General features: G+C 27.8%; 3 protein-coding genes across 3 annotated transcripts in view; 2 read left to right on the forward strand and 1 right to left on the reverse strand.

Moving 5' to 3' along the window:
- Window positions 1-215: 215 nt before the first annotated feature.
- Window positions 216-3,679, forward strand: Phum_PHUM125270 (uncharacterized protein; the record flags this gene model as incomplete). Its single annotated transcript, XM_002424239.1, has 10 exons — window positions 216-269; window positions 759-944; window positions 1,024-1,274; window positions 1,356-1,543; window positions 1,621-1,747; window positions 1,846-2,332; window positions 2,417-2,595; window positions 2,684-2,978; window positions 3,059-3,331; window positions 3,413-3,679. The coding sequence occupies 10 exons, from the start codon at window positions 216-218 to the stop codon at window positions 3,677-3,679; spliced, it is 2,307 nt and encodes a 768-aa protein (XP_002424284.1).
- A 429-nt stretch (window positions 3,680-4,108) lies between these two features.
- On the forward strand, window positions 4,109-9,050 carry Phum_PHUM125280 (TPR repeat-containing protein ZK328.7, putative; the record flags this gene model as incomplete). The annotated part of the gene is made up of 12 exons (XM_002424240.1): window positions 4,109-5,666; window positions 5,745-6,128; window positions 6,203-6,465; window positions 6,550-6,687; window positions 6,818-6,994; window positions 7,080-7,340; window positions 7,409-7,600; window positions 7,716-7,875; window positions 7,957-8,119; window positions 8,199-8,400; window positions 8,494-8,759; window positions 8,876-9,050. 12 exons carry the CDS (start codon window positions 4,109-4,111, stop codon window positions 9,048-9,050), a joined length of 3,939 nt encoding a protein of 1,312 aa, XP_002424285.1.
- A 61-nt stretch (window positions 9,051-9,111) lies between these two features.
- Phum_PHUM125290 (uncharacterized protein) overlaps window positions 9,112-11,627 on the reverse strand; it is a gene marked incomplete at both ends in the record, with an annotated part of 3,061 nt that continues 545 nt past the window's right edge. Inside the window, 10 exons of the mRNA XM_002424241.1 lie at window positions 9,112-9,144; window positions 9,251-9,325; window positions 9,409-9,672; window positions 9,747-9,885; window positions 9,980-10,178; window positions 10,256-10,420; window positions 10,513-10,725; window positions 10,807-10,947; window positions 11,040-11,258; window positions 11,352-11,588. Of these exons, the coding sequence (XP_002424286.1) occupies window positions 9,112-9,144; window positions 9,251-9,325; window positions 9,409-9,672; window positions 9,747-9,885; window positions 9,980-10,178; window positions 10,256-10,420; window positions 10,513-10,725; window positions 10,807-10,947; window positions 11,040-11,258; window positions 11,352-11,588 (1,685 nt within the window). The remainder of the gene's footprint in view (window positions 9,145-9,250; window positions 9,326-9,408; window positions 9,673-9,746; window positions 9,886-9,979; window positions 10,179-10,255; window positions 10,421-10,512; window positions 10,726-10,806; window positions 10,948-11,039; window positions 11,259-11,351; window positions 11,589-11,627) is intronic.

Genomic DNA, 11,627 nt, shown 5'->3' on the forward strand with positions numbered 1-11,627 from the left:
TTAACAAAGTAAAATTGTGTAAAAATATAAATGTAAAAATTATATATAAAAATATATAAATAGTACGATTCACTTTTAAGTTTATCAAATTGCAGTGGGGCCAACCTAATTTTAAGCTTTGCGTAAACTTTTACCGCTTTTTGCCAATGCGGTCAGTAAGCTACAAGAAACTATTATTATTAAAGGTCTCATTTTAGTTATAATTAATTTTCAAAATGACTGATGTATTAGAATATAATGATATATCAGCGGAAATAAAAGGAGCAATGGTAAGATAATAATAATAAAAATATATATCTCATTTTTTTTTGTACAATCTTAATATACCTTGACATTTGTCAAATTTCTTGCAATGTTTTGTAAAAAATATTAAATACTTATCCTTATTTGTATTTCTCATAATTAATTAAATTGAAAATAATTTAATCATTTGTTTTTTATTTCATTAAAATTTTAAATAATATAGTGAATTATTTATCCTAAAAGGAGTTAACCAATTAATAAAGTAAAGTTAACCTATGAGGAATAATAAACTGTATACCATGATTCTTTTGCTAATTAAAAGTTGCGTTTTTATACTTAATTTATAGATTTTTTCGATTTCTGTACTTAATTTAATTACATTTGGTAAATTTTAGATGTTATTTCTGTAATTTTAATGATGTTATAAACATAAACACTCAATTTTTGCAAAAACTCATCACCACAAAATTACTTTAAATAATTTTTATTTATTTAAATAAAATTTTATTTTTTAGACTCCTGGAAGATTAAAGCTAACTGATCAATTTGTGATATTTAAAAATTATAAAACTGGAAAAGTTGAACAAATAGAAAAAAGTGATATTGAAACTGTTCATTGGTTAAAATTTGTTGGAACTTTTGGAATTAGATTTTTTTTAAAAAATGGAACTTTACACAGGTTTAAAGGATTTAAAGAAGCTGTAAGTGTTTAAATACCTAGTAAACCACTTTTAGTAAACTTTCTGCAAAACTATATTTTCTTAATTGTACTTTTAATAGGAGCAAAACAAGTTGGCCAATTTTTTTCTTTCAAAGTATAAAAAGGAAATGAATGAAAAAGAACTATCTCTTAAAGGATGGAATTGGGGAACGGCTAAATTTTCTGGTTCCCTATTAAATTTTGAAGTTTCAAATCACACAGCATTTGAAATACCATTAAATTATGTTTCACAGTGTACCACAGGTAAAAATGAAGTAACAATTGAATTTCATCAAAATGATGATGCACCTGTAAACTTAATGGAAATGAGGTGATTTTTATTTTTATTACATAATTTAAATTACCTTTTTTTTTTTTTTTTTTTGTAAAACTATAGTATTTTAATTTTCAGGTTTCATATACCTTCTTCAGAAAGTCAAGGAGAAGATCCAGTTGATGCTTTTCATCAAAACGTTATGAGTAAGGCAAGTGTGATTAATGTTTCTGGTGATGCATTGGCTATATTTAGGGAGATTCAGTGTTTAACTCCAAGAGGAAGATATGATATTAAAGTATTCAGTTCATTTTTTCAACTTCATGGTCAGTAATTATAAACACCTTGATAATTGTTAATTGCAAATCAGAAATTTTCTTAAATTTATTTTTTTGTTTTTAAGGTAAAACATTTGATTACAAAATTCCAGCTTCTACGGTTTTGAGATTATTTTTACTGCCTCATCATGATAAGCGGCAGATATTTTTTGTTGTTAGTTTAGACCCACCCATTAAACAGGGACAAACTAGGTAGATTTTTATGAATGTTGATATTTAATATGCTTCCTTAATTATTTTTAAGAGATTTTCACTGGTAAATACATAAAATAAATTTATTTGGTTTAAAGGTATCACTTTTTAGTCTGCTTATTTCCCCAAGGAGAAGATGAAATTTCTATCGAATTACCTTATTCTGAGGAAGAAGTTAAACAAAAGTTTGATGGTAAAATAGAAAAAGAAATGAAAGGGCAAACTTATGAAGTATTAGCTACACTGATGAAAAGTATAGTTGGTCGAAAGTTAACATACCCTAGTTTTACTGGAAAATCTGATACGCCAGCGATAGCTTGTTCATATAAAGCGGCTGCTGGATATCTATATCCGATGGACAGAGGTTTTATTTATGTCCACAAACCACCATTTTATATAAGATTCGAAGAAGTTGCCAGTGTTAATTTTGCTAGAAGTGGAGGAAGTACAAGATCATTTGATTTTGAAGTTGAACTTAAAAATGGAGTTGTTCATACATTTAGCAGCATAGAAAAGGATGAATATGAAAAAATGTATGACTTTATCGTTTTGAAGAAATTAATTGTTAAAAATAGAGGAAAGGCTGTAAGTTATGATTAATTTTATTCGAGAAATATTATTTTAATGAATTTTTTTTAAAGCGTTAATAATTGTTAATATTTTTTTTAGGATAAACCCAATTACAATGATGATTTTGTCGATTCTGATCAAGAAAATGATGCTTACCTGGTGCGGGTTAAACGAGAAGCAGAAGAAAGAGACGAAAATGGCGATGGTGCATCTAATGACGAAGAATCTACGGATGAAGATTTCAATCCAAATCAAGAAGAAAGTGATGTTGCCGAAGAGTAAGTTTTAATTCTAAATTTATTAATATCGTCGGGATTTTAATTAATGAAAAGGTAAATTTAAAAAATTTTAAATTTTACATTTTAGATACGATAGTAATGCGCCAACAACAGAATCAGATGAAGAAGGAGGTTCGGACGCATCGGGTAAAGAAAAAAAAGAAAAAAAACATAAGAAAGCAAAAACAATTTCGGAAAAACCAAGGAAAAAGAAAAAAGAAAAGAAAATTAAAAATTCAAATGCTCCAAAACGTCCCCCGAGTGCTTATTTCATTTGGATGAATGAAAATCGTGACAAACTTAAAGAAGAATATCCTAATCTTCAAATGACTGAATTAGCAAAAAAAGCTGGAGAAGTATGGCGAGAACTCAAAGATAAAACTGTAAGTTTTGTTTTATTTAAAAAATTAATTTAAACTAAAATACTCAATTTAATAGAAAAAAAAAAAAAAAATTTTTTTAGAAATGGAATGAAAAAGCGAAAAAAGCCAAAGCAGAATACGAAGTAGCTTTAAAAAAATTTAAAGAATCTGGTGGTGGCGTTGAAGAAGAAAAGGAAGTAAAAGAAGTAAAAGAAGGAAAAGAAGGAAAAGAAGGAAAAGAAGGAAAAGTAGTCAAAAAATCTGTCAAACCTCCACCATCAAATTCCAACAAATCTTTCTCAGGAAGCGGTTTCAAAAGTAAAGAGTACCTAAGTGATAGTGATAGCGATAGTAGCAACGGTGAAGCATCTAAGGTAAACAAATTTTTTTTTTCTTTTATATCATGTAATATTATGCATTTAACACATTTTCTTTGCTTTTTTTGTTAACTAAAGAAAAAGGTTTCAAAAGAAGAATCTGAAGGAGACAAAAGTAAAAAATCAAGTGAAAAAACTAAAAATGATAAGGATAAATCAAGTGAAAAATCAAAAAAACGAAAAGCTTCAGATAATGAATCATCGAATAAAAAAAAGAAAACAGAATCTGAAAGTCAAAAATCAAATGAAAAAGACCAATCTGATGAAGATGAAAATTTTCCGGAAGAACCTGAAGAAAGCACTCCACCAACAACGGAAGAATCAGAAGAATCAGGAAGTGATTAGTTTAGTTTTAATTTTTTTTGTATTTATATTTTATTAATTTCTGCATAAATAAAACACGTTCCTTTTAATTTTTATTATTTATTATTATTTTTCCTATTAAATAAAAAATGATATTTAAAATATCCGAATTGCTAAAACATGTCCGAAAAATATGTTTTTCTTTAAGAAAAAATTGAAAACCTTTAAATTTGATAATTACACTAAATTATTTCCAACTGGGGTATATAAAATGGATTTTGAAAATTTAATTCAATTATTCTGCTGCCACTGTTGTTGCTATGGAAAACTTTTGTTTTCATGTTTTGCATTTTCAGCGCTATTTAAGTTTAAATTTTTTAATCACAGTGTTTTTTCAATAAAAAATCAAAATGTTAATAATTAAATAGTTAATGGTATATAAGTATTTATTGTTATTAAAAAAAATTAAAAATGAATAGTGATAAAGATATTAAAAATTTAATTCACTACTATCTGCGGGAGAAATATTTTCAAACTGTTGAAACTTTGACATTGGAAGGTTTGAAAATTTACCCGGATGATTCTTCATTTAAATTATACAATGCCTTTTCTTTAGTTTTGAACGGTAGACTTCAAGAAAGTATTAGAGAATTACAAGTTTTAATTAATCTCAAAGATATTAATATTGGTGCTACGCTGGCTTTGATAGCCGCTCATAAACTTTGTAAAACAATCGATAAGGAAAGTGTACTCACATTGGAAAATAAATTAAAATCTGATAGAAAAGTAACTAATGACTTAAGTTTGTACTACGGTGCTTTATTTTTGTTTTTTAATGATAAATTAAGTAAGTCTACTGAATATGTAGACAAATTTTTAAAAATTCATCCAAATTCCATTGAGGGTTTGATATTAAAGGGTTGGATTGAAATTTCTAATAGTAAAACAAGCGATTTCAAACTTGCATCACAATGCTTTAATGCTGCATTAGATAAAGATAAAAAAAATATAGATGCATATTTGGGATTGATAAAAATTAAAGAAAAAGAAAATGACATGAGCGGTGCTATGGCTATATTAAATCAATTAATTGTTAAATATCCTAATTCCTTACCACCGTTAATTGAAAAAATGAAAATTCAATTGGTATCCAACGATTGGGATTTAACTGTAGAAGTTGCTAACAGAATTCTTTTAATCGACAAAAATTGCATTGAAGCTCATAAAATGAAAACATTAGCTTTAATTTGTAAAAAAGGAAATTTTACAGAAGCAGCTTATTCGTTAAAACAACTATACAATGAAATTGGAAAAAGTGAAAAAAAAAATGGAAAGTTATATTTTACAAATGCTCAATTATTTTCATATATATCAGAGAAAAATCCTAATATATTACATGAAACTTATTCTTTTGCTGAAAAAGCTGCACAGATTGAGCCATCAAATTCGGATTTTTTAACAGAATTGGGTTATCAAAACTTATTGCAAAAAAATTTGAAAGAAGCTGTTAAATTTTTTAAAAATTCTACTAAATTAGATGAATCATCTGTTTCTGCACTCACTGGTTTAACTTTATGTCAAATAGAAGAGGGAGGACTCAATGACCAAATCAAGCAACAAGTTGAATTTTTGAGGGAAATTCAAAATGAACAACAAAGTTCTGAGTTATTATTAATGTCTGCTAAATTGGCTAACACTCCAGGAGAGGCTATTAGTTATCTTAATCAATGTGTTCAAGTACATTTTAATAATTTTAAAAAGTATCCATTTGGAATTACTTACATATATCAAATGAATCCAGTTTTTTTGATGGAAGTCGTTCATGAATACTTAAAGTATGCTCCCTCTGACACATTGATTAATTTTAATAATAATAAAATTCCTGATGTGTTTGCAAAGAGCATAATGATTTTAGAAGAACTAACTAATTCATGTCCAGGTATGGTCAAGGCGCAGTTTGAATTGGCCAATGTACTTTTTTCTGTTGGAAATTTGAAAAAAGCAAAGAATACATTAAATTTTATATTAGGTAAAAGTTTTTAACTTTTATTTTTTTATTTTTTTTTAAAAACTATTATTATCTTAAAGTTGAAATTATTTTTTTTAGAAAATTTAGATTCTACATTAGCTGAAGCTCACATACTCATGGCTCAAATGCTTTTTCAAGAAAAAAATTACACAGAAGGAGCAGTTTGTTTAGAATCAGGCATAAGTCACAACTTTAAAATTCGAGAACATCCCATATATTACATGATTTCTGGTATGGTAGAAAAAGAAAAAGGAAATTTAGTTGATTGCATTAATTTGTTAAAAACTGCTTTGTCTATGACTGATGTTAAAAATAAAAAGGAAAAAAGTAAAGAATGTGAAAATTTATTACCTTTAAAGAACAAAGTTACACTGTATTTAGAATTAATGGAAGCTCACAAACAAAATAATGACTTGGATGCTGTTTCAAAATTAATCGAAAGTGCTTCAACAGAATTTAAAGGTTTTCTTTTTCTTTTTTTTTTTCTTTTTAATTTTTACTGGGAGTTTTATTAATTATATTAATTTAATTTTCAGGAACGTCAGAAGAAAGCAGAATTACTATTGCTCACTCTAAAATATTAATTCATAAAGGGAAAATTACACAAGGGATTGAATTATTAGAAAAAATTCAACCACAAGATAATTATTTTTTTCTTGCAAAAAAAACTCTCGCGGATATTTACCTATTTAATAAAAAAAATAGAGAAATGTATGCGCAGTGTTATCAGGATTTGGTTGATAATTGTCCAAATTCAGATACGTTTAGCACTTTGGGAGATGCTTTCATGTCAATTCAAGTAAAAAAAAAAAAAAAAAAAAAAATTTTGAGGCCTTTGAAAAAGTTTTAAAGAAGAATATTACAAATTTAAATAATTTTTTAGGAAGCAAATTCAGCCATTAATGCATATGAACAAGCTTTGAAAGCAGATCCAAAAAATGTCGGTTTAATGTGTAAATTAGGTAGGGCTTTAGTAAAAACTCATTATTTCTCTAAGGCAGTTAATTATTATAAAGAAGCAGTAAGTAATATTAATCCTTAAATTTTACACCTGAGGAAAAGTCTGGTGCGATTGTTTTTCACACATTTTATGATAAACTTAAGTTTAAAACAAAAACATTTTTTGTAATGGAATCGTTTTTATTTTCCAGTTGAAAAACGAAAAAAATTTAGATTTAATTTACGACTTGGGAAATTTGTATTTAAAACTTGGAGAATTGGATAATGCTGAAAGAATTCTTGTTGAAGAATTAGATAATGAAAAAAATGAAACAAACGATTTAAATCAAATGCTCACCAGAATAAAATTACTTCAATTGTTAGCAAAGGTATTTTATTTTTAACGAACAAACAAATTATTAATTCCGTTTCCGGTTAAACGATTAAATATCGTTCGCTAAAACGTAATTCCAGGTTCGCGACAAATCGGGTAATCTAACGGAAAGTTTGGCAGCTTTAAATACGGCCAAAGAGAATTGCAATCGAATCGAAAAAAGAGTTTCGATTCAGTCTGATCAGCATAAGGAAATTTTATCTGAAATTTGTTCCGATACAGCCATTTTGCTTACCAGACTCCGGAATTTTAATGGAGCGATAAAATGTTATAAGGAATCCCTGGCAGTTAAACCTGACAATGTGAACGTTATGGTGGCCATTTGCAGACTTTACATGGAGGTATTAAATTAGTTTTCAATTATTTCAAAAAAAAAATTATCAGGTATTGATAACATGGAATAATTTAGACAAAAGATTTTGACGAATGCGAAATAACAAGTAGGAAATTATTATCTACCGATCCAGACAGTGAACTTGCTACAGTAATGTTGGCAGATTTAGCATTTCGAAAAGTCGATTTCGAAGCTGCCTCCCTACATTTTAAACAACTTTTGAACAAGAAACCTACTTATTGGGTTGCATTGGCACGACTGATTGAGGTATGCAGAATTAATTGAAATATTTAAATTTTTTTATAATTTAACCTAAAATATGTCAAAATATTTTCTTTTTTTTTTTTGGGGGGGGGCGTGGTTTGGCGGCTAATTTTTATAGATAATGAGACGAACAGGAAATTTAGATCATGCTCTACCATTTTTAGAAAAAGCCGAAAACTCGCTTTTGCAACCTTCTCAAGAATCAGGATATTCATATTGTAAAGGTTTATACGAAAGATATGCTGAAAGACCAGGATCGGCACTTCATAATTTTAATCGTAATTAAATATTTTTCTATAAAAAAATGAAATGTAATCCCGTAGAGAATATTTTTTTTAAAAAAAAAAAGCATATTTCAGGAGCCAAACAACATCCGGAATGGGGTCAAAAATCTTTAATTAATATGATTGAAATATGTTTAAACCCTGAAAATGAAACTTTAAGAAGTGAAGCTTTCACAGAAGAATTGGATAAAGAAGAAGTTCAAGATTCTCAACAAATGGTTTTACGTACGGCTCAAAAGTTAGTTCAATTTCAAATTTAATTTGTCGAGTAAAAAAATAATTTGGTGTTAAACGACGGTAAAAATTGTTTATTTTAGGTTATTATCTGAGTTAAAATCTCGTTCAGATCACAGCGAGGGTTTGACCTGTAGAATTTTAGAAAATTTTTGGCTTTTATCCACGAATCAAAAATCCAACATTGAAAAAGCTCAACAAGATTTTGTAATTTTAGCATCTCAAGATTCTTATAAAGATCACGTGGGTATTTCACTTGGAATCGCAACATCTTACATGCTCCAGGTGAAATTTTTTTTTTTTTTTTTTTTTTTCGAGATAAAAAATAAAATGAAAATTTATGGTTCTATATCCTCTCACTCATGTATATATTTGTAGAAGCAAGTTCAAAAAGCTAAAAATCATTTAAAAAGAGTCGTTAAAAATAGTTGGACGTACGAAGATGCTGAATATTTAGAACGAGCTTGGCTCCTACTAACGGATATTTATATCCAATCGGGAAAAATGGAAATTCCTGTTGAATTAATTCAAAACGTTTTACAATATAACAAAGGATGTTACAAAGCGTACGATTATGCCGGAATAATTGCTGAAAAAGAACAATTGTACAAAGATGCAGCACTTCAATATGAAAATGCATGGAGGTATGCGCCATTTTTAAATTCTTTACAAAACTCTTAAATGAACTCTTCATTGATTTTATAATGTTAATTAATAATAATAATATTTTCTATAAATATAAAAATGTTGATTTTTACAGGTATTGCAATCAAACAAATCCATCCATCGGTTACAAATTAGCATTTAATTACATGAAATGTAAAAGATACGCGGACGCCATTGAAGTTTGCTACACGATTATAAAACAATATCCGGATTATCCTCGAATACAAAAAGAAATACTGGAAAAAGCTAAAACAAATTTGAGAACTTAAGTCTTTTCTCTCTCTAATGTGTCTTCGTACAATTTAATATTTTTTCCCAAATAAAAAACAATTATGTCGCATACGAAAGCGCAAAAGGTAAAACCTGAAAATTTAAATTATCATTATACGTAAACAAAGGAACAAAGGAAAAAGGTTTTTTTGTTGTGTAATTAATAACTCACACAAAGCCGTTACGTTTAAATATATACGGAAAGCATCTTTATCGTAAACCCAACAATTTCCTTTGTAACCGCATTTATTATTCCATAGAGTGCAACTATTGTCTGCAACAAGTCGAAAACGATTTTTTCATTTTTTTCATTTCAATAAAAAAAATTTTTTAATTCTTTTTTTTATTACCTATTACTTTTCCGTAAATAATCGGACCAGGAATAAAAGCCAAAAGGCTTATCATGAACAATGAAATTCCCTGAGCAAGAGGTTTATCTCTCGGTTCAACGGTTCTATAATTAATTAAAACGTTTGTTATCCTTCCAGAACAGCCAATCATTTGAATGAGACATTGAACGGCAACAAATATAACAAAAGGATAAAGACAATTTATTTTACAGGGTCCTTGTTTGACAATGTCCGTGGGTTCTGGCAAACAAGAACAATTGCTGTACGTTCTCTAAAAAGAAAATTAATTGATTAAATGACTTTGCATCCGGTGGAGAAACCAAAAAAAAACAAAAAATTTCACACCTTGATGACATCTTGAATTTGAGTACATCCTGCATGACAAGGAGAAAAAAATGATTTTTTTTCTTTTTCAAAACAAACTGGAGTGTAACCGATCATGTTACAAGAACAATTTCCATTACAAGAAGAATTGAACGCAACTCTATATTAATTATATAATGAAACATTTTTTTTTTAATCATCTAACGATTAAAATTAATATTTTTATTTTATTCTAAAACAACAAGAACACAGACCCGGTATTCGTTTGTTGTTGAACATCATTATTATTATCGCCGTTACAACCCATAAATAAAAAAGTGAGTTCTCCAGACATGTAAACGCAAGCGATAAAAACATTGAATAACAGCAAACGGGATTCTTTCGGTTTAAATTTTGATATTACAAATCCGGAAATTAAAAATCCCAGAATAATTGATACCACTGTACTCACACCTAAGAAGAAAATTTCAAATTGTTTAAAAATGGATGTGAAAATTTTATTTAAACTAAATTTCTGGATCATGTGATACCTGCAATCATGCTGGAAAAAGCAGCACTTTGATGATATTGTACTTCTGCATATTTTGTATAAAAACTAAAATATCCTGAAGCTCCAAGTATGTAAAAAACGGCAACGAAATTATTACATATCAATAACGGATTCAAACAAACTCTCTTCAATGCTTTCTTATAATCTGATAAATAATAATAATAATAATAATAATGATAATGATGATAATAATTTTTCACGATAAATTTTATTCGACTCAACCGGAAATTATCAAACCTGAAAACAATCCTTCTTCTACATTTGGATTACTTAAAATTATTCTTTTAGATTCTGTATTTGTTATCTTTTGTATTTCATTAATCGGTACCATTTCGTACAAATGACTATTGATCGGACGATTACCCTTATTTAAATTTGGTTTTAATTGTTTTGGAAATGATGCTATGAGAAATGAAAAAATTGTCATCGTCGTGCCCAAAATCAACCAACCTGAAGATCAAGATTTAAATAACGTAACCGTCATCATCATCACCATCATCATTAATAGAATTATAATAAATATATATATACCCATCCACCAAGCTCCCAACCATCTTGGATCGCTTCTTTCTATAATTGGAGTTAAAGAAGGGTCTATGTATGAATTTAAACATAAAAAACCCAAAATGAAACCGCCAGCAGGTCCGGCACTTCTCAACGCCATTGTTATTCCTATTTAACAAACAAATTAAACTTTTATTTAACATTAAAAGGAAATAATAATAATAATAATAATAATAATAAAAATAATAATTGTTTTTTACCCAACAATTTGGGAGTATTTTTTGTTTTTGTGTTATCATCTAAATACGGTTGACCCAAAGTGACATAAAGTGTCGTCCCCACTCCCAAAACAAATTGAGAAAAAAATATCAAACACAATGACAATATTGGATATTCCGAATGTTTTTCTTTACATTCTTCATTTGATATTATTTCGGTATCATTTTGACGATGACTACGACATAAATTCAATGAAAAATCTATAAAATTATTTATTTAATAAATTAATTAACTTTTTCAAAGTGAATTCAACATTTTATAGGGAAAAAAAAAAAGATGATTCCTGAACGCACCGTTCGAAGCAGACGATGTTAAATTATAAAATTTCTGATCTAAATATTCTTCCGTTAAAGCCAATGCATTTGAACCAGGGCCGTAAATAAAATGTGGTAGGGCTAATATAAAACAAGAAAGGGATGAAAATAAAACACCCCAAGCGATCCAAATTGGACGATTTCCTTTTCCACCCTTATAAGCTAGAAAAGTTGCTAAAAAAATTTGACTCATTTCATTTCCAGACATGAGAATCCCTGAAAAAAAAAAAAAAAATTAATTAAAACATTTTTCAA

The sequence above is a fragment of the Pediculus humanus genome, genomic scaffold, assembly GCF_000006295.1.
Source record: "Pediculus humanus corporis 1103172107475 genomic scaffold, whole genome shotgun sequence".
NCBI lineage: Eukaryota > Metazoa > Arthropoda > Insecta > Psocodea > Pediculidae > Pediculus > Pediculus humanus.